The 27,279-nt window shown below is 24.5% G+C and overlaps 3 protein-coding genes and 1 long non-coding RNA gene across 4 annotated transcripts; 2 read left to right on the top strand and 2 right to left on the bottom strand.

The window, feature by feature from the left end:
• Positions 1-4,158: 4,158 nt before the first annotated feature.
• LOC132918549 (uncharacterized) lies at positions 4,159-8,295 on the bottom strand. The gene is made up of 2 exons (XR_009660515.1): positions 8,086-8,295; positions 4,159-4,722 (listed from the first exon to the last, which is right to left on the bottom strand). It is a non-coding gene; the product is annotated as an uncharacterized LOC132918549 (long non-coding RNA).
• Positions 8,296-14,538: 6,243 nt separating this feature from the next.
• On the bottom strand, positions 14,539-19,834 carry LOC132917423 (vacuolar protein sorting-associated protein 51 homolog). Its single transcript, XM_060978160.1, has 15 exons — positions 19,625-19,834; positions 19,144-19,278; positions 18,967-19,068; positions 18,774-18,893; positions 18,539-18,679; positions 18,296-18,448; positions 17,777-17,880; positions 17,516-17,716; positions 17,233-17,446; positions 16,888-17,106; positions 16,640-16,804; positions 16,468-16,578; positions 15,455-15,682; positions 15,269-15,381; positions 14,539-14,813 (listed from the first exon to the last, which is right to left on the bottom strand). The coding sequence occupies exons 1-15, from the start codon at positions 19,703-19,705 to the stop codon at positions 14,705-14,707; spliced, it is 2,196 nt and encodes a 731-aa protein (XP_060834143.1). The 5' UTR covers positions 19,706-19,834; the 3' UTR covers positions 14,539-14,704.
• A 414-nt stretch (positions 19,835-20,248) lies between these two features.
• On the top strand, positions 20,249-23,398 carry LOC132932445 (uncharacterized). The gene is made up of 9 exons (XM_060998825.1): positions 20,249-21,617; positions 21,734-21,792; positions 21,859-22,066; positions 22,134-22,269; positions 22,342-22,487; positions 22,638-22,823; positions 22,891-23,038; positions 23,107-23,193; positions 23,260-23,398. The coding sequence occupies exons 1-9, from the start codon at positions 21,549-21,551 to the stop codon at positions 23,379-23,381; spliced, it is 1,161 nt and encodes a 386-aa protein (XP_060854808.1). The 5' UTR covers positions 20,249-21,548; the 3' UTR covers positions 23,382-23,398.
• A 1,138-nt stretch (positions 23,399-24,536) lies between these two features.
• Positions 24,537-27,050, top strand: LOC132918049 (ubiquitin-conjugating enzyme E2 T-like). Its single transcript, XM_060979111.1, has 5 exons — positions 24,537-24,882; positions 25,806-25,915; positions 25,999-26,068; positions 26,143-26,347; positions 26,425-27,050. The coding sequence occupies exons 1-5, from the start codon at positions 24,878-24,880 to the stop codon at positions 26,509-26,511; spliced, it is 477 nt and encodes a 158-aa protein (XP_060835094.1). The 5' UTR covers positions 24,537-24,877; the 3' UTR covers positions 26,512-27,050.
• Positions 27,051-27,279: the final 229 nt, after the last annotated feature.

Below are 27,279 nucleotides of genomic sequence, written 5' to 3'. Positions count from 1 at the left end.
ACGATTTTCAAAATTTTTCTGTACATAATTTTTAATCATTAGAAAACTACAAATTTATAAATACAACTTTGAGAATGCTGAAATCATCTATAATCAGAGAGTCGTTGTTTTAGGCAGTGAAATTATAAAGTGTATACTATATATAGATTGGGCTTAGACTTTTTAAAATTTTAAGTTCACATTGTTCACAATGTTCACATATCAACTTTGTTTTAATGGTTTTTATTTTAAAGAATCATTATTTCTCGATCCGTTATTACTTATTAGAGGATATCGCAATATGTATCAATATGAGTCCTTTTTAGGTTCACGACTCTTTTTGATTTCGAAATCAAATAATATACGACTCCCATACAAATAATGATAATAATAATAAAAAAAAAATTGTTTACAATCTTATTTTTAGTTTATACTACGGACGCGATAATAACCGATGACGCCCCTGGGAGCCGCGACTTACAGGTTGAAAACTATTGATATACCTATAATATATATAATAATAATACATCTAAATATATAATATATAATGCATATTATAATCATGTGTGCAATATGCCTATTACCTATGCTAATTTTATAAATACTAATGCATTTAGTATACAATTGTCAATTATAATACCATAGAACTTTGTTGGTAGTTCATCGCGTAGAATTGAAATCCATATTTTTACAATATACAATATTTAAATTTAAAATGTATATTAACGATTTTTGATTATATTTAAATGGTTTTTCTTATTTTGTTATTACACAAATTGAATAATAATTTAATAAATATTATTCGTAAACACTTAAAACATTTTATTTTATATTACTTAAATTATCATTTTCTATATTTAATTACATTTTTATAAAATCGTAGACTAATTTTGCTATTTATAGGAATTTGAAATTTTCTTAATATTTTAGTTTTTTTTTCTTCAAATGTTGATAAAAATGTTTATGATTAGTCAAAAATCTTGAAAATTTCTTTTGAAAACAAGATTTCTAATATTTTTTACTTATAGCAAATTTTATTTACTTTATTATAACTAATTAGGTATTTCAAACTATTGCATGTATTACTACAAATAGAAAAATAAATTACTAATATAAATATATATAATAATTTACCCTTAGAAATATAGGTGCTACAAACAATTGTTCGCTTGGCGACCAGAATCGTTTTCTTAACTTTAATGATTTACCATTGAATTAAAATTGAAATGATTTAACACATCCATTCATATATGATATATATATATATATATATTTATATACATGATATGTTAACATACTGAATAGTGAATATATTCCTACTATACAAGTATTGAAGTATACAACTGAGCGACTTCTCCGCTTTATTTTACGAGTGTTTATTCTTATAACTTTCGATTTTACACTTATGGTATATTTAAGTTGCACACATAATTAAATCGAATTAATTCTAGTTGTGTCTATTAAAATATATTTTTTTCAGTAAAAATTATTCAAATTAATATTGACTCTTTTATTACATGCTATAATAAAATAATTTCTGAGCTGAGTTCACATTATATAAAACAAAATAAATTGAACACGTTCATTCACTTTGGTATTAGCATAATATGTACCTGAAATAATAAACATTTAAATATAAAATGAATAATACTCTTTATGTTTACAAATTTACATTAAAAAAAATTAAAAATGTAATAATAAAGTATAAACAACTAAACTGATTGACTTATGAAAATCTATTTACGATATCTTTAAACATTTTAAAAAATGTGTGCGTTTGTTTTTTAGTAAACTTGAATTTTACAGAAATGTTTTTATACTTACATACATTTTTTATTTGAATTATGATGTAACATAATTCATATGCAACGTAATACATTTTATAATGAAAAGATTTTGTAAACAAAAATTGTAAAAATTAATTGAAATTCGTAAAAAAAAAAGCACCGGACACTATACCGGACAGGATATAGATATCGTTTCGTTTAACTCGACACAGGATAACTATACTATAATATTAGTTTCAAATCAATAATTATATCATTTTTTTCTAAAAATGATTTTTAACTGCTCTATTTTACTATAATAATATAATAATGATGTTAAATCACTGTTTTTAAAATTGTAAATTACTTTTCCTCATAAGAATAAGTAATATGAGTAATGAGTATTTATTTTATTTTCAAATGTATTGAATTATATATAAATATAAAATATGTATATACATATTTAGTAGTATAGTACATAAACATAAATACATAAGTCATAAATGATAAAACCTTTATACTAAAAATGAAAACACAAAATATGTACATTTTATCAAACAGAATAAACGTAAAAATACTGAACGCCTGTATTTAGTAAGTGTCAACTCCCAACTGTATCTCGTCATTGATAAAAAAGTAAAATTAATTTAGAAATTACCTATTGTTTTTCCTAATTATTTTGAAAAGTAATTTATTTTTTGCTTTCGTTCTCTAAAAGTACCAATTTGCTACTAGAAACCACTCTAAAAACTTGATGATTGTAACAATTTTACTGCTTCAAAAGCCTGCAAAAGGTTATGAATGTTATGATAAACACACAAAATATATTTTTTTTAACACATCTTTGAAAAACTTTTCATTCATCTTAGAATTTAAAATGTAGCTAATATAATTTAATAATTTATGAAAATCATAATTTTTCCTGTGCACATTCGATCTTTAAAATCTATAACATCCTTATTATAATAATTTGCAGACCAACAATATTTTAACTTATTTTTTAACAACAGTTATTTAGCATATAATTTATAAACAAAGGATTTTTTAAACTTAATTAAAACTAGATAATTGAAATTCTAGACTTTAAAATGTATGGTATTAAATATAATATATTAATATCTATATAAGTAGTTAGGTATATGAAAAATAATCGAAATTCAATATTTAGTTTAAATAATCCAAAACTATAATCAAATAATTATTGAACATTTATTTATTTCTGAATTACAGAAAAATAAAAGGAACTTTAAGTTTTGAACTTATTTATTGTTTAAAAATATAGGTACACAATGTGTGTCACGAATTTCGTAATTTTTTGAAATTTGTTTATTGATTAATGAAATGACTCTGTAAATAATAATACCTACATATATATATATTTATAAAATAATAGAGTAAGAATTCTATGATGTTTCTAATAAATAAAGAAGCTTAAATAATTAAATAGCTACATATAAATATAAGTATTATATCGTTTTTCTATAGCCTATATATAGGCCATTTAACTTTAAACAAAAAGTATATCAGTGTTAAAGGTAAAACCAATATAGGTGCTTTACTTATTCACTAGGAATATAAAATGCGTATATCATCAACATTTTAAATCGATATACATAATATATCAATTGTTTACGATCAAATGACGGGATACCATAATATATAATATACATTATATATATAGGTATCCTTCTAAAAACCATAATCATCACATTCTAAAAAATATTTACAGACAAATAATACGTGCTGGTTTTATATTTTAGAAATAAAAAAAAATAATTCATATAACACATTTCCATTAAAAACTAGCAGAAGTAGACAACTATATTTAAAGAATTATTGGTTCACTATAATGTTTACTGCATAGTTATTAGTTTTCAAAACCAATACTTATCTTATTTAAGACACCAGGATTCTGAAATGTGTTGTGAGGCGAAACATAAATGTTTGAACTAAGATAAATCCTATAAATTCATATAATTAATTATTTTAACTGTAGAATAAATATTAAAATAGTATCCAGGTATAGAGAGAGTAATATAATTGTAACAAATGATTTTTGGGCTTAGAATCTTTTATATAATAACATTTTAAACTAATTAATAAGAATATTATTAAATTTAAATAAGATAGAATGATATAGATATATTCAATTAACCAATTAGGTATTAAATTAAATGTATGTTATTATATTTTGTATAAATCAAATTTATACAGACATTTATTTAGTTTATATACTTTATAGTCTACTAAATATTTTTTTTATAATTTATAGGTAGGTACAAATAGACGAATAGACTAATTTCATAAGATAACAATTTCCAAAATCATAGGAATGTTTCAAAATAAAATGGTTTTTATAATTTTTAGTGACAAATTTTCTGTTAAAAAATTTAAAAAAATGCACACAAATGTCTAAACAACAATATATCTTTATTTTATTGAATGTACCTATAAATTCTATGTATTATATTTAATTATATAGACAACTACAATATAGCCTATGTAGATAAATCTATATAATTACTATTTAATAGGTATAATATACACTGTTGGTTTTAAAAAACAAGTTCAAGTATTTTATTAGTTCTTATAGTAGAAAAAGATTATAAATAATGATTACATTTGTAATATTAATTCCATATACTTGAATTTACAGAAATAAAAGTTGTATATCTGTACATCAATATATATAATAAATTTATATGCAGTTGTACAGTTATAAGTAAATTAGTAGATAATTAACTTTTATTTTGTATGATTATGTATCATTTATTTTTTGAATTTATTCGTTAGACGTAATTAGGAGGCCAGAATGGTAAGCAGTAGTACGCAGGTGACATATTTAAATTCAATTCACCGTTGGCGCTACTACTTAGCACTCTAGTCTCTAGACTTCTGTCAATAAATATACAATAATTGCCGAAATGCATATTGCATACTCGTTGTTGTCTTGTAAATAAAATTGACGCTCGAAAACCTGCAAGAAAAAAGGTTTAATTATAAATTATAATAATATATTGACGAATTGTATTGACGTATTATATAATTATATACATCAAAGTTTGACTTTTTTTTTTGTATACGTTTCCTATACATGACTAAAAAACAATTATTTTTTTCCAATACTTTATTAAAACTATTAAAGATTTTTAATTACTTAAAAAATTGGAACTTGTAAGGTCGTAAAAGTGTTTACAGAAATATACGACTGCAGTTTGCTAAAACTCTTGTTGTAACAGATGTATAAATGCAGAGTGTTCAAAGTAAACACGGAATTCGATCGAACTATTTGATTAATATATTTTTTACGAACAAACAAATGTATTCTTTTTTTCAATTTCCTACCTACTTTTTGAAATATATTAAAATTACAATCCATTATCTATAAGAAGTATGATTAAAATTTAATATAAATAGAAGTAATTATAATTTATAGATTTATATTTTGTATAGTTATAGGTATACATAATGCATAATAATATTATGTAGATAATATATATATATTGTTATTTTGTTGGTGAATAACTATTAACTATACATACGATTTATTCCTATAGTTTATAAACATAGTTTTTTTGGCTGGACAGTATTAAGATTTAAAAAACCAAAAATCAACCATATAATAACTGATGACGTACAATATAATAAGTGATTATAATAGTCTTTCGAGCACAGGGCCATAATTTAAACTGCAGCAGACGACAAATAATTGACCTTATTAACTGTAAACGAGTGTAGTAACTAGTAACATAACAGCAGTGTGCATAGAAGTCGGCAATAGCACCGTGTGCCAAAGAATCTGTTTGTGTTCAGCTATATTCTAACATCTAACATATGTCTAAAAAAAAAACCTTATGCAAATTAATGTAGAAAGTAACAAAAATATGAATAAAATTGTCAAAATATTGAAACTGTACACGTATGCAACACAAATTTTATATAATTATATTCATATAGGTAGATACTTAATATTTACAAAAGCATGTTCTAAAATAGTTACATTTAATATTTAAGTTATATATATTTTTTTAAATTGTGTATTTTAATCAATATTTCGTTCAGTTAAATTTTCTAACAATTGTAAACTATAAAATAAAACGTCAATTGTATCAAAATGTTACATAACCGATGGTAATTATTATTATATTTTTTAACAATACAGTATTGACTATTATTGAGTGTAGTCTTACGTGAATTATGTCACACAGTTTTAAATAGACTTATTCAATCATAACAAATTTTATTTACTGTTATACAAACAAATATATAGGCCATTTTTAATTTTTAAAAAAATGTATACCATACCATACTGACGTTAATAAAACAGTACCTAGTAAAATCAAAGAATAATTTTGAGTAATTTTTTTACGATATTTATGCCCGTAAAATATTTTGTATGCGTTTTATGATCATAGTTATAGTGCCTTGGTCATAGTATTTTCAATCGTGTACACGCGTTTATTATTATAATATAATATATTTAGTGGGTTTTGATTTAAATATTTAATAAACATAATAATACAAATTATGATGCCTCGAGTGCGGTGTGATTGTAATCGTTTATCTCAATATACGATTCTTAAAAATATTTTCTATGAGGGACGAGGGAATTGAAAATTAATGGCAAGCAGGGACTGATGCCTGCAGCAGTATAATATAACAGGATGCCGTTCGTTAAAGGGCGAATGCGTCCAAATTAATATTAAATAACACGTTGTACGTTACGTACATAATATATCTATAGGATACATGTAGTACGTGAAGGTTTCATAATATGTGAATGTGTGGATGCCGGTGTCTATGGTGCGGGTCCACTTAACGGGCAATTCACAGCAATAATAAACGTTTGTGAATAGCATCTCATTTATCCGTCATATATTATAACGTCGACCAGTTTCCTCTTTATATTTTTAATATATTTTGATTTTTTTTTTTATTATTCTATTAAAGTATATAGTTTACAACGTTAATAATGTTCAATACGATTCACACAAAAAAAAAAAATAATCTATGATCAATTCTTAATAGTCTCGAGCAATAATCAGTAGGTATTATATATAAACAGATGCCATATGAATCACTTTTCAAACTTTCACGGTCAATTATTTGTATTAAACTATTAACTAATCAGCCAAGCCCCAAAGCCAACTAAACTAAGATAATGTTTTAACGCTCATTTTTATTATGTATTAAATGATACTGATACATCTGTATTTAATATTATCATTCTTATTATCCAGATGCCGCCATACATTATTCCCTGTCAAATAATTACAATAATTAATTTGCAATTTGAATATTATTAATTATTTTTACTTTACATAGTTACTGTCTGATTATTGTAGGTATCTACGTAACTATAAAATGTAAATATTACTGCATTAACATGAACTACATATCTCGAATTTAGCTACATTAAATTAATATGTTTCACTTACTACAGTTAAATTTATCAATTCAACAAAATAGTATCTAACTTATTTGATATATATATACGGTCAATACATAATCATAATAATAATATTATTACTAATTTGGCAAGACTCAATATATTGAGGTATTTGTTTAAATAATAAATATAGTACTTACTACAGAAGCATACATTTTATTTTAAAAAATAATAAAAATGTTAAAATCACAGCATCTATATGTATATTTAAAAATATATATAAATTAGCTTGTAAACGTCAATGAGCAGTATAAAATATATTGTATGTACACAATAATAAATAAATAATGTGTTCATATGTATTAGTCATACCTACTCACAAATAAAAATGTATGACTAGTGTTGTACAATATTTAAATAATTTTATATATACATTATAAATGATACTGCAATCATGCTGATTATAAACAATTTCGACAAATTAAATTTTATAGTAGGTAATTACTTATTATAGAAAAATTCATACATATATATATATATAGATATATATAGATAGTTAAGAATGATAACTTTTAATATTGGTTATAATTTCCTTAAATAATAAAAATATTCGAATTGATTAAGTATTTGCTTTAGTATGCCAGTAACAAGTAAGTTATGAAATTACTTTATATATATATTTGAATAGATACTTATTTAATTAAAAAATGATTTATTTCCTAACATATCTAACATATATTTATAATTTACAAGCAATAGTATTAAATAAAAATTTAATGATCTTACCTATAGAAAAATATATTGTATTTTTTTATTTTAAAATATAATTATACGCATTATAAAGGTAATCGCAAAATTAATTTTAATTAATAAATTAAAACATAAGATAAAAATGTATATAAATTAGGTGAAATTATGTTATTGTATACGATATTAAATTTATATGCTCACCGTATGATAATTTCGTTGTTTTCACGAACACTGCTTGATTAATAGTGGTCGAAAAAGTGAATACCACTGTTAATAGTGAACAAAAAAATATGCATATACATATGTAGGTATCCTTGCACCGATGTTAGGTATTTATAATATTTCAGATAGGTGTACACGAATGCAATATTATTCCCTACGGTTTGAGGAAATGGGTGTGCTATCCGTGAGACAGTGAACAACCGAATGCGTTCCATTCGATTTCTACTGTATAGAAGAAAAAAAAGCTAAACAATATGTCACTAATTAACAGCTGTGACAGGTACATACTATTATATTATAAAGGTGTATGTGCGTGTATGGTGTATACCTACAGTACAGATGACATTTAACAATACCTAAACACCGCCGCCACACACATAATATTATATATTATTATGCTGATGACGACGACGATGATGATAATAATGATGACGATGACGGCGACGACGACTTCGACGATGATAATATTATATATAGGCTATCCTCACCGATGATGTTTTATCCCCAATTTTTGTTCGGTTTCCACGTATTATAATACCTATGCGTCCTATATGCCTATACATGCCCATATATATATTATATATATAATATATAAGTAACTACCTACGTAACTCATTTAAATGACAAACCGATGATAGTAAAGTCTTAAACTTGAAAAAATCACTTCATCTAAATAAAATATTCGTTTTCGTTGTTAGAATATTTTACTCCGCTGAAATTAAAAAAAAAACAAACATAAAACATTGGATTAAACGACGCCTTGTTCACGATTAATATAATAATAAACAATAAACATTATTGTTATCATTGATTTTATAATATAATTCGTTTCTGCTGTTGGTGATGTGAGCCTTGTTTACGGTTGCAAAACGATACATTTTTTTAATGCAATATTTTAGTAGTTGGTACCTATATAGCCTACTCGCTTACTCGCTCGTACGTGATGAGTGGTCATAATAACAGCTACACGAAGAATAAATATTTTTTTATGACTATTAACTATCTGTTTACCTATACAATTATAGATAAAATGAGAACAAATGAATGTAATAAAACGTTGTAAACTGTGGACGTATATATATATACAATATATGTCATGTATAGATCAGTAGTTGAGTAAAAATATGTTAAAATTTCAAACACTAAATCATTCCTACAAAACTTGTGGTATTATAATATTGTTTACTAATAAAAGTCCATATTTATTACTATAGACGTGAGGTAAGAAACTTTTTATTTTTGTAGAACAGCACATGATATGCAATATAGTACATAGCCCATAGGTATGGTTAAATTATCAATCAATATTCATTATAATAATTTGAAATATTTACACGATGTAAAAATAAATGTCAATGTGACGTTTTAATTAAAATTTCTAACAGAATACCATTTAAATTTGTTGAAAAAATAATGATAAGTAAATTTTTTATATATTATATTATAATATGTGTGTTAAAACTTAAAATGTTTTAAGTACTTTTAATTTTTCAAACACACAAATATCTAATGGTTTTTTTTAGAAAAATTTGACAGCCCAGAAGAACACCCAGAGTAATTAAAATTTATTAAATTTTGTGTGAACCTAATGAGTATTAATATTTTATTTTTATCGGTATAACAGACATAATATTTTATAAGTTCCTTAAATATGTAAAATTATTTAATAATTAATAAAATAAAATGTATGTCACACAGTTTTTCAATGATTTCATCAGTATTTTCTTGCATGGTGAATGTGTGAACTAAATATAAGCAGGTGTTAAAAATGTGTTTTTCATATATTAAGAATATATATATACGTTTATGTTTTCAAAAAAAATACAATATTTATTACATTTATGAAAACATAATTGACATGAAAAATAGCATATAATATTATTTTGTTTAAATATCTCATGATTGTTCATCGATGTTTGTTTTATTAAACGTCTTCGAGCAAACAAGTATTTGTAGGCATTACCTACCTAGTTGTTTAAATTATCATATTTTCTTTGTTAGAAAAGAACTTAGCAACAACTGGTTTATTTCTTTATATGAAAAAAATATATATTAACATGTGTACACTTCTTTTTTCGTTGAAAACGTTTTAGATGTGTTATACAGCCAAAGGTGTAATATAAAATATTATTATTACTCAAAGGAAAGAATATTCATGACTGGGCGAACAACGTGTTCCGGCATTTATGTCAATGCTTAATGAACACGACTGTATGCGTTAGGGGACAAATGTATAATATATATATATATATATATATATATAATATTATTATTCATGTTATTTTTCCCATAACATACTTATATAGGTACACTGTGAAGTCATAATAGGTACGCAACTACTTAAATTGATATAATATGTAATAAATATATAAATAACAATTTAAAATTTGTAAAATATATATAATTGAGTATCTATTATAATACTAACTATTAAACTATACTAATAAATTGATTAATACTATATAATTAGGACAAGGCACAAATTTTAAAGTTCTATATCATGATGCTTGATCTATTAAAAATAACCATACCTATGTACCTAGGTAGTTACAATGAAAGAAAATGTGCTATTAAATAGATTAATCTTAAGAGTTAATATCAAAGTATTGAAATTTTATAAGACAAAAGTATTTTACAAGTGTATTGTGTATGATAGGTAAAAGTTATAAAAATAATTCAACTAAAAATAGTGTTATTCGGTCGCAATAATAATAATATGATAATCAATATTGCCCGAGTTTTTGAAAAAAATACAATAAAATATATTAAACAATTAAAATCAATCCCATTTATTATTATTGTACGTTAGAAAGTTTTATTTACATTATTTATTATTAAATTATAAATACCTATCTCGATTTTTTCATCAAAATTACCCCAGCAACTTTTTACATTCTGACTAACTATTTCCATTAGGTAGCTCAATTTAAATTTATAAAATAGTTTTGAATTTATTAATAAATATATTTTAAAATTTGTAACCTTTATTTGTGTTTTTGGATCACCGAAATTCATTTAAATGTATTATTAATTATAATTTATATCCTAATAGAGGGATCTCCATTAAAAATTCCTGGACACCCCACTACATATGGCTTCAAACTCGTACTAATATTGATAATATTTATTAAAGAAGAAGCATTATACAAAATTGTTTATAAAAACCTAATTGAAAAACCCAGGAAGAAAATGTTAAGTTAAGTTTTAAAATTTTATATTTAAACTTTTGTTCTTGTTTTTAATAATATTATGTTAAAAAAGGTAAAAATAAGTAACCATTCTGCTGTATAGTAAATATCGAGTGTACTTCAACAATGTAATGTACGTGTCCAATTTTAATTCGATGATAAAATTGCATAGGAAAAACGATTCTAAGTGTAGTATCTTAGTCTTAATTACAAAGTATATTTTATAGTATATTTAAATTGTTATTAAAGTAATTTATTTAACTATTAGTAATACGATAGGTTAAATTTATTTTTGCTGAAAACATATAAAAAAATCTATATAAAATATAATAAAATAGGTAGGTACATTAAAACAAAAGTTTCAGGTACTATTGGTACCTACTAACAAATAATATTTTTGAATTACAACAAAAAAATAAACATTTTATAATTCTTCGTTAAAAGTATAAAATGTTGTCCAAGTTGGAACTTTATATATCTTTAAAACAAAAATTATTTTTATATAATTTTCAGATTTTTTAGTTAAAAATGTCAAATGTTTATAAATAACTAAATAAGCGTTAACATATTTTGAAAATTATATCAGATATAGAAAATGTTAATACGAATTTCATGTTGTATACTGTTATTCTTTAAAAAATACAAGAAAATATAAGAATATCATTTTAATAACTGGTTATGGGTAAAAAATAAAAATTCTAGGTTTTCTCAATCATTAAGAAAAATAAATTACTTTTGATTTCTCAAAGTAAACTAACTAGATTCACTTTCCTATCAGAAAAGATATTGAAGTTGAAAATCGAAGAATTTTTCCACTATAAAAAGTATCTCCAGAAAAAAGAAAACCTATAGCTCCGCTCAGAAACTAATTTAGCTTAAGCATAAGTATCTAAAAATTATTTATTTATTATAAATCGTAATAAATCTGTAAATCGTGTATTTGTGTATGGTACTATAACGTTGTAATTATTTATTATTTATAATTGTCATTATAAGTTATATACAATATAGTTGAGGTTCTGTTGCTCAATGATCTTCTCTTAATTTGTTTCATATCTTTATTGTTTTTAATATTTTGTCATCAATGTTATTTATATATATTACAAATTATAATATACATTTTAATAAAATAGTTATATAGAACATAAATACATAATTATACTGTATAAATGTATAATACTGTACATTATTAAGTTCTCCGAGTTCTCGTATCTCGTATATGTATGCGAGAATCCGATAGTAATGAATAGGGCTCCAGAGCTAGAATTTAAATGCGCTGAAAATAATAAAAAATTGTTCTTAAAAATTAGCAAAATTGCCTTTTGAAAAATGATCTACTTTTTTTTTATAATTGCACAACTACCTACGCAAGCATATCCAAAACGAAGTTTAACTTTTGACACGTTTAATATTTCTTTATCTTAACTAAACTAATAATAACTAATTAAAAAACAGCATAGGCCCTGAATTTTGACACGCATTATACATGGAAATTAATGCGATTTTATGAATATCCAACTGACCAATTAGTTGTTATTTCGGGTCCCAGTAAAACATCATACCAGATAATTTCTGGAGAGTTGAGATTGATAGGTAAAAACGTTATGGTATTCAAACATAGTACGATTGGTATTAATCGGTACGGATGAAAATTACTATTAAAAACTATGAAAGTAAATAGTATTATTAAAATTATTATTCGTGATAAAATATCTTGAATTTACAAATTTACTATACAAATTCGTGTAATGTACTATTACAAGTATTACAGGTATGCACTAAAAATAAATACAATTATAATTTAAACTTATACTATAATATTGTACAAATTTCTAAAAAATGTAAAACAATGTTTAATAATTATAATCAAAACCACACAAAATTCAAAAAAATGTGATGTGTTTTTTTCATTTACCCTCACCTCGCACCCCCCCCCCCCAAAAAAAAAAAAAACCACAAATTATTCTAGATACCTATGTCCTATAACGCTTCTAGTTCTAAGATAAATTATTGTCTAAGATCGTAATATGGTTAGTGAGGGATTCTGTATAGGCAATAACACGATTACTTTCGAGTGGCCGTGCGGGTCATTATAGTTTATGCAAAGTACGAATTAAGATAGCCCATCATCTCTCTACTAACTATTCTTTATACATCATTCACAATAAATGGATATGAGTGTTTGTATGAGTATGATGTTGATGTGGTTATAAGAAGGGACACTAATAATTATTGTTCTCGTACACGCATATGTCATAAATTTGACATAATTGATAAATATACGATTTGCATACTATCCCACTGTTGGATTCGAATTTAAGAGTACGAGACGCCCATCACTAGTTTGTATTAGTGTGTTGTTTCAGTCTTACAAACGTATACAACATGGAGAATTTATGTTCAGCAGTTCCAATTTGTGTAATAACCATTTATAATAGAGAGAATTGATCTATTATTTAATTTAAAGGTAAGAACATAATCTGTGCTAACATTGTGTTTTTACGAACTTTTAATTTTTAGCGAGCATTACGAATTTTTTAACTGTAATATTTTACATACTCATAGTAATAAAAATTACTTAAAAATTAAAATATGGTATTAAAAAATCCACGAGAACAGACAATGTTCTTACCTTTAAGTTTGATAATAGATTAATGGTATTATTGTTATTACACATAATCGGAGCCGCTGAACACAAATTTAATATATGTCGTACTTTGTATATTTATAAGATGGAGACTAAACATGTGACTGTGGCGTCGTTTTAATATGTTAACTTTGGAGTTTGGACCAATTTCGTCCATTTATTTATCTGAAAAAGCGCAATTCACTCGTTTAATAAATAAAATCGTGTACATTTAAGATTTTAAATGGAGCGTTGAATATATTTAAAATCAAATTTTGTTAATTCTTAACTCCTAAGTGAATGAGGTATGACATATGTCCAAATCTGTTTAAAAGTTATTTGTAGGCTATTAGTATTTAAAGAAGAAAATATAAGAATTCCTAAAGCTTTTTTTTAAAATACATATCGTGTAATTAGATTGATCGGTATTTGAAATGAAATTAGGTCTTGTTAACATGAAAAACAATCCATTTCAAAACCCGTAAATTTCTTTTTTTTAAAGTACTTTTTGATGAAAAATGTCTTGTTTTTTATATTGTACATATTACATAAATTACATACATATTCTTGTTGTATATATATCAAAAGGTTTCCTATTTATTAATAATAATTAATACATTCACTATTTAATTAATTTATTAGATATATATTATAATTAATAAATAATAAATACAATAAATTCTATAAAATAATGTAGATTTGAATAATTAACAATATAGTATAATGTAATTTTAAAAAATAAAAACATAGTTACATTACACCACATAATACAGAATATAAGTATTTAACCTCTTTCACAAATAATTTCAACAACACTTGGTTCCATTAATACTGGATTTAAACATCTATGAACGGAGCTGCTCAGTATTTCATCCAGAAGCAAATGTACCAAACTGAAATGAATTATTTAAATAAATTTAGATAAATTAAAAAGGAGATTATAAGTAAAATGAACAGTGATTTATTTATTTTTCAACGATATCATGTTTTAAAATTGAAATTCATTTTAGATTAGAAAGCTAAGAAAACATAGTGTATGCAATATATTTTAATGATAAAAAAAAAAGTTGATAAATAACTGAAAAATAGATATTTTAAATATAAAAAATGTAAATGTAAATGGACAGTAGTATAATGTAATTTGTACACATACACTTTGTGATTCATAAAATTAATTAATTAATTAATTTTATATTATAAGTACTTAGAAAATATATATTTTATAGTTATTTTACTTTTATAATTTAATCAATTACTTTTAATATTTTTCTTATATTATTAAATTATATCTAATATGAGTGAATTTTAAATAAATAAATAATGTTTTAAAAATAATATAATATCATACTTTTCGTCTGAAACAAATCGCCACAAATAAAGTTGTAAATAATGAATATCAACTTGAACCTGTTGAAGTCCATAGCGATTAAATGTTCTTAAACGAACACATTCTAAAAGTGTCTAGAACATTAAGAGAATCAAATTAAAAACAATTTAGATTAAAATTATAAAGGATATAAATATATATATCTACCTTTAGACTTATTTTAATAATGCCTGTTGTAATAGAAACTCTTGAAAACTGAACAGGTGAAAATATGTCTATGCGTTCAGAAAATAATCTATTGATGGCGGAAAATGTTTGGGTATTTGCAGCTGTTCCACCAGATGACCATGCTCTAATATGCCTAGACATTTGAGTTCTACGACTTGAATCACTACTTCTGTCTGTTCGCATACCTTCTTCAAATAATTCACCAACCTAAATATACAGCGTTATTTTAATAATTACGTACACATTTTAACCGCTATTGGAACAATAAGAATGACATTTTATAAAAATACTTAATTTAATTAAATACAACTTATTATTGTCTTTAAAAATTTTAAATAAAATAAAAAGTATACATTATTTTAATATATAACTGTTTTGTATGTATATTTTACACAAATAGTTTTTTCAGTGTTCTTGTAATTAAGAAATGTTTATAAAATAAATAAATAATATATATTAAATATAGTCATTAATATATCATTGTTTTTTGTTATAATTATTTGTTTTAAAATCTTGGTACTGGTTTGTTATAGTCCCGCCATTTAGGTTAAAGTTATTAAATACATCGTAAAAATACAAAATAATAATTTTATTTATTGGTATTTATGAATCTAATAATTCTAATAATCTGATAATAAATTATAAATTTTATAAAAATGTTTATGCTTTCCATGATTCTTAAAATGCTGCTACATCTTTAAAAATTGTTTCAAATAGATCATTATTATTTAGTTATGATTGTCATATAAATAAGGCCATGAACGAGTCTAAAAATTTTTTAATTGTTCCTCTACGTTTTTTGTTGCCCCATTTGGCTGAACCCCACATTCTCTCAACATTTTGAGTATGGGCTCCTGAGATAGGGCGAGCTATAAAGTTTTCACTCGTGACGGCAGGGCTATAACTAGTATAAAGTTATTCTTACAAGCATATTCATCAGAAATTTAGTAATTTAAACTAATTTATTATGTACTACAAATATGAAGTTATACTTGACTATCTACAGATGTAATTTCCTCAACCACTCGTTTCATAACAGCACGCACTGTTCTTGGTTCTAAACTATGAAGCCAATCACGAGTTTCGACTGATTTCTTTAACATCTGAAAATTAAAAAGTAAAAATAAAGCAGATCAATATCAGAAATTGTTTTATATTACTTACTTGTGATATGGATAGTCCTTCAACGCGGACATAATAGTTTACAAGATCTTGAGCAGCAGAATGCATATCTGATGCCAGCTCAACTTCAGAGCTAAGTTGAGATGAGTTCTTGTTTTTGATTTCAAAATATTTATTAATCTCATAAGTTTCATCAACTAATTGTAACTAAAAATAAATTAATAATAAATATTATTTATTTATTTTATTATATTTTACTATTAATTCTTTAAGAATTTAAGTTAGCTTACCAAATGACTAATACCAGACATTTGATATTCGAGACACATTTTTGTCATGATTAGGAAAAGAAAAGCAGGCGGGCAAGGTATGCAAATAGTATAAGAACGAGCAGCTGAAGATAAATAATGTAAAAATTCTACGACAAGTCCTTCGCGTACATTATCAACACTAATGGATTTTCGAAGAGCATGATTGGTTGAAAATGATACTTCTGGTTCTAAAAATGCCTAAAAACAAAATTAATCTATAATAATCATAAGATTAGAACAATGATGTAAAAATAGTAACTAACATTTGAAAGATTTGTTTTTTTACTAAATTTGAATATATTATAATAATAAATATTTACTCACAGAAATATCTTGTAAAATTCCTTTAACTTTTTCTATTACATCTGATGTTAATGATGCTAAGGATTCCGTTGCAAATCCATTATCGTTTAATTTTTGTAAAGACACTAATGATTGACGTACAGTTGCTAGTTTATCATGGAAATGCGCTTTTAACATAGCCAAGTGTAATTTAGTTTGACGACGAGCAGCGGAAGAAATAATCTCTAAAGCATTCCTATAAATGTTTATCATATTATTATTAATGTTGCATGATACTAATTTTTTCATGGACTTAAATACATACAGTGTAAAATCTTTGTAGGAAAACAATTTTCCAATTGCTTGAATTTTCCTGTAAAATCTATCCAAAGCTCTAACTAGGATCGCTGTGTCACTTGTATTTTTGTCAATATAACATTGAACTATTTCCAAGTATCGAATCATATTTTCTTCAACAAACACATTTAATTGATTTATACTGATTTCGATCTCTTCATTTTCATCACTAAAAAAAGACAAGAATTAATAAATAAACCAACATTTTCTTTTTTATATAATGTTTTACTTTTTTGATAGGTTTTCAATAAACATATCATTGAATGATGCGATTACCATGCACAATTGACTAAAGAAAGTGTCGCTTCCTAAATCAATGAATTCAATCATATCCTATGAAAATAATTATATATATATAAATAAATAAGAAAACCATAAACTACAAAATTTGTTTACTTCATGATTATATTCTTATTATTTGAATAGCATTTAGATACTAAGACTCAACATAATTTTCTAAGATTTTAATTAATTCTATAATTCAGAAATTTACAGGTAATAAAGGGTTGAATATTTATCAAATAAAGATAGAACAGGATAAAAGAACCAAGTAATAGACACTTGTTTTAGGTAATACATTTGTATGATAACAGTATTAGGATATATAATTTGGGTTTTTCTTTTTATATTTTAATAGTGAACATAACACTTGTTTACTATACTTTTTAAATACCTAGTTAATGGTAGTAGTATTAATTTTAAACACACATGAAATTAAAAACTAAGAATTATAACAAAATTTACTTACTTGATTTAAATTTTCAACTTGCAATTCAAGTACGTGCAATGATTCAAATAGTCGATTTTTTGAGTGTAACAAAAATTCTTTGCAAAGTGATAAAACTGGCTCATCAAGTTGAAGTAAAAGATTAACAGATTTAGTTAATTCTTTACCAGTAATCTAGAACATAAACGCCTTTTTGGTCAAATCATGATTTAATATTTTTGATTAAACTATTAAAGTAATTAAAAATTACAAATAAATAGTTACATCTTTATCTCTTAAATGGCTATATAAAATTTTCATTAGTTCATTCACTATATTATTACAATCATTAAGTATTCCTTTTAAAGATTCTTGATTCCCATATTGTGTTAAAACACGTTGAGCGTGTAAATATTCTTGAACAACCTAATAAAGTAAATATATTTTAATAACATATTTTTGTTTTATAATAAATTATCTGTTTATTTCGTGAATAATTTAAATAAGTACATTATTCTACCTGTGCATAATCTCCTTTTGTTAAAAGTTTGTTTAAAGTTGTAGGTAGAGTGTAAACAAATTGCAAACGTTTTAATAATGTATGGGTCTCTGAAAGTTTTGATATTTCATCTCTATTAGCCTATATATAATAAAACATATACATAATAATTATTCAAAGAATATAGTCATTTTCCTATAAAATTGTCACTCGCATGCAAATTTGATGTAATTATTTCTGATGTATGAGTAATCTCATCCATTTCAGATAAAAGCATTTCCATGTCTTCTTCTAAGCTTTTAAAATCATTTTTCATCTATAATATAAATAAAAAGTTAACAAATTAAAACCATTCTAGTATTTTTTTTTTTTTTTGGTTTTAATATCTTACTTTTCCAATTGTATCAGTTGCCAAAATAAATTTGTTATAGTTTTCATAAACTAAAGTTTGCATGTCAGAATGTAAAGATTGAATATCTTGATGTATTTCTCTTTCATGGTCTATAACTTGTTTTAAATTTGACTCCTGTATAATAATATTACAAATTGATATAATTAAGTCATAAAACAATTCATATTAAATCTAAGATTGTCTTTTAAGACACAAGACATTATAGATTTTTCAACAGAAGCATTTTAAAATTGAATGCAAAAATAAAATTAAAAATGATTAAATTAACTAAAATTATAATAATTGTATGAATTATACTCAAAATAATATAGAAAATAAGTCTTAACTCAAAGTAATTGTTTGTCATAATTATTAATTTCTATCAACAATGTTTGTTTAAGTTATCAAATAAAATTGCTGAAAAATCATATGAAAAACTTAAATAAGAAATGTTTACACAATAAATCTGGGTTTATATTACCTTAAGTACTTTTTTGACATACATTTCTGCATTGAAACATGCACCGTTAATGTCATAAGGACTTCCTGGTTTAATATCCATTTTAGTACATGTATTTGAAATTAATATTAATATATTATTAATATTTTTATATAACCAAAGTAGGTACAATATTGTACAAGAACAAAATTATTAGTTACTACCTACCATAGTATTTTAGTATTTACTTTTAATCCGTTATCAGTACCCACTGCATAAGAAATTACGTGAATGAAGTTAGCAATAATTATTGACAGAGTCATTGATAACGAAGTCCCTATCTATAGATAGGCCATGGCCCATGGTTGAAACGTACGAAGAGTTGCCTAAAATTTGCTCCTCAATTAAATTACTTATATTCACTTATAGAAATTTAGTTCAAACTAGAGATTGTTTTGAATAATTTTAATTGTATTTTTATCTGAACAAATTTAAGATAAATTTAAACAATTAGCAGAAACATATCAATGTATAATTGATAAATGTACGAATTCAAATTTAAATGATCATACATATTCAACTTAAACGTCTTCTGAAATCAAGAACAAAAATGCTATTTAAGTTAAATTTCAAACTGGTTCAGATGTCCATTATTATTCAATAATATCCAAACTTCTTCAATTCATAACACTTCCAGTTACTACCACACGAGAGGAATGGTTTTCAACAGTCTATCGATTGATACTTTTTAAACTATAAACTAGATTCAATTTGTTATCAGAACCATTTCCAAAGTTGAAAATCAAAACTTTTTTCAACTACCTACTTATTATTGTACATAAATGCATAATATTATATAGATACGCAAAAAACGCAGTATTATAAAATCAATATATGTTATACATGGAACAGTACATAATATATGTATAGAATTACTAGAAAGTAAAATTGTAAATTTTATGTTAGTATTATATCACGAAAATGCTCGTAAAGGTAATTTGATAAATATTTGTAATATGAGTAGTGACCAGTGAGTGGCTTAATACTATATAGTATATTTAAATTACCACTACTAAAGATACAAACTTAAGTATAAAATTCTGCCGAAATTGGACGTATTTTCAAAATATATACGGTCATACGGAGTCTTCCGATTTCCGAACGAATCAAACGTTGAAAATTAATAATTTTATTATATCTTACTTCTCCAGAAATCAAATACATATGCTGCAAGTAATATAATTTAACATCATGGATAAACAAGTGTAGTCCACATTTTTAAAAAGGCTACATCATAACTAAACCAGTGTTTTAAAAATTAAAATGCCATAACAAAATCAAATACAAAATAATTGATTCCCTGTATTAGGTACCCATTGGCCATCATGAAGCTTAGGATTTTTTTTCATTTAAAACGGTTCAACTAAACATGTTACCTGGACAGTTTAGAAAAATAGTGAAGAGTTTTTCTCTTTGTATTTTTTTCCGGAAACTATCCTTAAAATTGAAGATAAAAATATAAAATCATGTTTGCTGATTTTATAATTATATCAGACAAAAAACAATGATTAGTTGTGAATTCAACACATTCATCTTTACTTTCACAATCTATAAATTAGATTATTACTTTTTAGATCTACATCCAATCAGATTTTTGTAAGCATATAATGAAATAAAAGAGACAATTTTGAACCGTTTCTTAAAATTGTTCTTATAAAATATTTAAAACGATTAAATAAAAAGAAAACAGTTAATATTGTTGCTAATGGTGACAAAATCTAGTTTTATTTAAAACAAACATGTTACATCGACACTATAGGCACATTTTCAGTTGTACCTACAGTGGATATTAGGAGAACCGAACTCAGCTACGTTTTTTGGCTTGACTTAATCTCTTCAAGAATTTTGCTACATTTTCAGCTACATTACATTTCTTCTGTGGATTACATCTAAACGATAGAAAATTATGCATTTTTCTAGAAGTTTATTTATGATGGATTCCATAAAGGCATACAGCATTTACGTTTTTAGTAAAGTATGTATAATTTTGCAATTGTACATGATTAAAATATGAACAACTTTATTGAAAACCTAAGACAGTGGAAAACAATGAAATAGTATTTGAATTTTTAATTAATTTTTTTCTTTTAGTTGAACGGACAAGATCAAAAACCATCAAAAATTATAAATTATAATCGTCCCGTTATCAAGTAAAAACAATAAAACGTTTGTTGACTATTAAATCATATCATAAATTTCGATTTTATTGATTTTAGACCTGGAATGGTTGTCGGTTTCTGCAACCCGCTGTTAGATATGACTGTGGTAGGAAACCCGGAAATATTGAGAAAATACGATCTAAAGAGCAATGATGCAATATTAGCCGGGGAAAAACAAGCGGGAATATACGAAGAATTAGAAAAAGATCCAAACGTACAATACACTGCTGGAGGTTCCGGTCAAAACTCCTTGAGAGTTGTCCAAGTAATATCAATAAAAAACTAAAATAAATTAATCATAATAGTAAAAAAAAAAAATTTTATACCTACAGTGGATATTAGGAGAACCGAACTCAGCTACGTTTTTTGGTGCAGTCGGGAATGATCGGTATAGTGAAATATTGAAACGCGAGGCGAACCGTGATGGACTGGACGTGAAATACCAATACCATTCTGACAAGCCCACAGGTAAATATTGAAAATATTTTTTTTCTTTAGAAAGTGTATATGTAAATGTAATATAATCATTAATTTTTTTAGGAACATGTGCTGTCATTATAACAAACGGTGGAAAATATCGATCGCTGTGTGCCAATTTATCAGCATCTAAAAGCTACACAGGTGACCATTTGGAACTACCAGAAAACAAACAAATAATTCAAAATGCAAAGTTTTACTTAGTGACTGTAAGTTTTTTAGTTAAAAATTTTTTTTTTAAGTTTTTGTAAGATTACCCATTATAAAAATCTCGTCGATATCTTTTTAAAATCATTAATTTAATAACATATTATACATTTATCAATGTTATTTGGTGCAAAGAAGAAAATATTAAGTAGTATTTTTATTTTAGGGGTTTTTTTTTAGTATCAAATCCTAGCGCCAGTGAAAAAATTGCAAGAATCGCATACGAAAGGAATCGCCCATTATTATTCAACATGAGTGCACCATATATTTACGAATCATATCTTGATTCAGTTATGTCCATCTTTCCGTATATAAATATTATAGTTGGAAGTGCCGAAGTAAGTAAAATTAAATGCAGTGTAGTTAAATAAAATAATAATTAATTCGAAAAATGTTTAATTTTAGGAAGCTAAATCATTTGCCTTAGCAAATAACTGGGAGACAACAGATACAGAGACTATCGCACTCAAGTTAAGTACATTTAATGTTAGAAATTATGGACATCGCTTAGTTATTTTAACTCAAGCCGAAAATCCAGTTATCGTGGCTACGGGTAAATATTTTCGTAAATATAGTTTATATGTAATAACTAATATCTTCATTCCATTATTGCTTATAAAGGTAATCATGTTAGAAAATTTAAAGTACCGAAAATATCTGAGAAAGATATTGTGGACACAAACGGGGCAGGCGATGCATTCGTTGGTGGTTAGATAATTTACTTTAATTAAAAAATATCTGTATTTTAATTTTTAATAGCCATTTTTATTACAGCATTTATAGCTAAATATGTTTTGGGTTACCCGCTGAAAATATGTATCCATAGTGGAATCGAAGCAGGATCTTATATCATAAAACAACATGGAATGACAAGAGGAGATGCGTTCAATGTTTAAATAGGTAAAATGCACTTTACCACCCCGCGCGTGCAAATTTTCCATTTTATTTTTGAATATTTATTAATTATTTAAGAACTATAATGGTACAATCAGAGTTTGCCGGTCAGACTTAATTTCGAAATTATGGCTTTTGGAAGTTAGCAATTTTGCTTTTTTTACGTGTGAGCGCAATGCTAAGTTTATCACATTTTTCATCGATTATTTAACTGAGTAGGGTGATTCTTTATCAAACAACATTCATTATTTCGTCAAGTATTGACCTTTTTTCAAAATATTTTGTTTCATGCATTTCTCAAACTTTGTGAAACTTTTATTTGTTTCACCCTTTTATTTAATAGTGAAACCACAATAAACTTTTGATTTTCAAATGGTAACCTATATTTAAAATATAATAAATTAAGAAGGCTATTTTTTTTATGAATTTTAACGTTCAAATTATTATTTTTCAATATTTTTTTAGCAAGATATAGCTTTTCAAAGTCGGGCGGTGTTCAATTTTTATAATATTTGGCTATAATTTTATAATATTAATGATTAGACAATCCATGAGTTAAGTATAAATTTAAATATAATCATTATTCGTTAAACACCTTATTTAAAATAATTCTGAATAAATATATCATCAACATTTCTTAATACATAGATTCTATTTCTAAAGCTAATATAATCTTATTTCCTATTTAAGTAAAATGTAACATTGTAATGATAGTTACAATTCCTGTTGGATACAATAGTATAATATGTTATAATGTTATAAACAATAAGTAAAATAACTTTAACTTAGTTTAGTTATTTAATATATTATTTAATTACCTATGTCCCTCAGTAATTAAAAAATACTTACAAATGGAAAGATAATGTTTTGTCATATTTGTCATTGGTTCCACTAACCACACCGATAGACCATTTTGTACACAATTTATAATTTAGAACACAATATATAACCAGTTGTTGTGAGTACTATACTAATATACGAGTTTATAATAATAAAATTAGCCTGTATTCAATTAACGCTTGAAATTTGAATTTAAACATTGGCGGACTAAGATAGTAAGATATTAGATTTTTAGTAAGTGATAATACAAGTTGAGATAACAGGCACCTTTGTGAGACCACACTCCAGTGACTCCACAGAACCATGATTAGTTAATCATGCACAGAACAAGGTGAGACTGTGATATAGACTATAGAAATGGCAGTATAATCAGTATATAGGTATTTTTACAATTAGTGATTTTTCATGTATTTATGGCACAGTAACTTAGCAGCAAGATTTAATCTAAGCCGTGCTTAGCTCTCATACAAAATAAGTTAATGCGGAGGGATTTCATTTATTCAGTGTTCTATGCCTCTAATCACTCACGTCCATAACTTATAAGCATGGTCTTAGAATAATAAGTAACAAAATATATTTATTATTTAATACAACTATTATTATTGATTTTTGAGATTTGGATTTTGTAAGAGGTAACGACTAAGCTCGCCATTCAAATATGAAGTAAGAATATTGTAGATATATAATCATAATTCATAACTAATTATTATCATAATAATGTTATGTCTATGTTTGATTTAATTTTCTGTTTTCTAAAGTAGGTATATTCTATAATATATAATTAAGCATTATGTAGACAAGATCAAATAATAAAAAATTAATTAATTTTAAAAGGATAGAAATAATAGAAAACCATCTTATTTATTATACTCTGAGCTCAATTAAAATAGTTATTTTACAAATTAAAATTAAAACCAAATAATTAAAAAATGCATTAATCACTTAGTCTCTTTGATCCCATTTATTAGTTTTTTCTATGTTGTATGGATTATAGATACTAAAAAATATAATAATTGTTTGTAATCTTTAAAATTAAATATAGTTATAATAAGTAGTTTTATGCAAGCTGGATGGTGTGTCTAACTATGGAGAAAATCTCTATGGGCTTATATGAGTATTTGGTTGTAATTTAATTTTTTTTTTATAATGATAAATTTGGACAAACATTAGTAGAAAATATAATTGAATATTTGAATGGAGCTATTAAACCGTAGAGTGGCTGTAACTGTAATCAAACATTTAAAATTCTATAACTCGGTAAGCCAATTACTTATTTATCTGGCACTGATTCTGTTAAATATATTTATTTTAAATTAAAATTGAACTACATTTGCTAAGCTATAATATCTTGTCAAAAAATAATAAAAGAAATAATTGTGCAAGTTGGTTAGAACGGTTTTAAAAGTTAAGAATAGTAATTAATCATTTCCAATTGAAATTTAATTAATAAAGACCATGATTATATATATTTAAAATGTTTCACCTTGCTAAAATATTCTAAAACAAAAATGATTGATTTAAAAAAAAAAAATAAGTTTTTTAGTTTGATGTCAAATTTCTTATTTTATTGGTTTTTTTAACTTTAGTTTATTAAATACACCGCGTTTGAAAAAAGAACTAGGGCAATTACTTGACAAACCCCCATTTGGAATGAAAGTGAATGTAAAAGAAGGATCAACCTCTGTTTTAGAAGCTGGTAAAACATATGTATTTTAAAAAAAAAATCATTTTGAGATTAAGATTATAGTTGAGCTGAAAAATTATATTTAACTGTTTTAGAACTCAGTGGACCTAAAGATTCTCCATATGAAAATGGAGTTTTTAAATTGCAGATAGAATTACCAGTGAAGTAAATTTGAATTATTATCATACCTGGATGTTATGTAGTTAGATATTCATGTTTATCAAATTTTGTGACAATAGGTATCCATTTGAACCTCCTAGAGTGACATTCATTACACCTGTTTATCATCCAAACATAGACAGTGGCGGCAGAATCTGTTTGGACATTTTGAAAATGCCTCCATCTGGTGCATGGAAACCATTAATTACCATAGAAGGCGTATTGGTTGCCATATGCAATCTAATGAACTGTCCAAACCCTAATGACCCACTTGTACTGGACATTGTATGTACATTAAATGCATTGTTTTATTGCAGTTTCTATTTAAAAATATTAACTTATGCCTATGCCATGATTTTTAGGCAAAAGAATTTAAGAATGATAAAGAAACATTTGAATCCAAAGCTAAACACTATACTAAAGAACATGCTATTACAGTCATCGAATAATTATATTTTAATTTAATATGTTTATATTCTCTACTATTATTTTATAAAATATTTCAGCTAACTGAACTTCTAGCAAGTAAATTTCTAACTTACCTTTGTATACTTTTCTTTAATTAATTATTTATTGTAATTTAAAATTGGTTTGATAAGAAATATTGAACACTAAAAAGAGTTCATTAAATCATTTGAAAATATTATTAAAACCTATGTACAAACTATTATAATATAATATTATTATTTAACTATTAATAATTATTATTTTATTATGCTTTTTAAATTCAATCCTCTTGACTTAATAAATATAACATATTGTTGATACCAAACATGATAATCCTCTCATTAGTATTACATATTATGTAAAAGAAAACGTTGGTAATTGCCTAAAAAATGTCATATGGAATTTTATTTTTATAAATATTCTCCAATAACTAAATTATTAATAACTGTTAGCTTGAAATGGTTATTTACACTTCTTTGCATTTGTATGGTTTGTTTATTAATTCTTCTGTAGGCATTTTCATTAAAACTTGTTTTTGTAAGTTGTTACTTGTTAATTACTTTGTTGAAAATTTGATTAGGTGTTGTTATTTGTTTTTAATATAACTGAACACTTAAAAGAATTACTTTTTGTGCATATCCATTATCCACTGAATAAACTGATTTTATTCTTGGTGTTTTACATACATATAAACTTAAAAACTAATCAGTCATTATTTTTATTCAATTTTAATATTTCTATTAACGATCACAAAACACAAAACGAACTAC

This window comes from Rhopalosiphum padi, chromosome 1 (assembly GCF_020882245.1).
Source record: "Rhopalosiphum padi isolate XX-2018 chromosome 1, ASM2088224v1, whole genome shotgun sequence".
NCBI lineage: Eukaryota > Metazoa > Arthropoda > Insecta > Hemiptera > Aphididae > Rhopalosiphum > Rhopalosiphum padi.
Note: the sequence above shows the minus strand (reverse complement) of the source record. Positions and strands in the feature narration are given on the sequence as shown.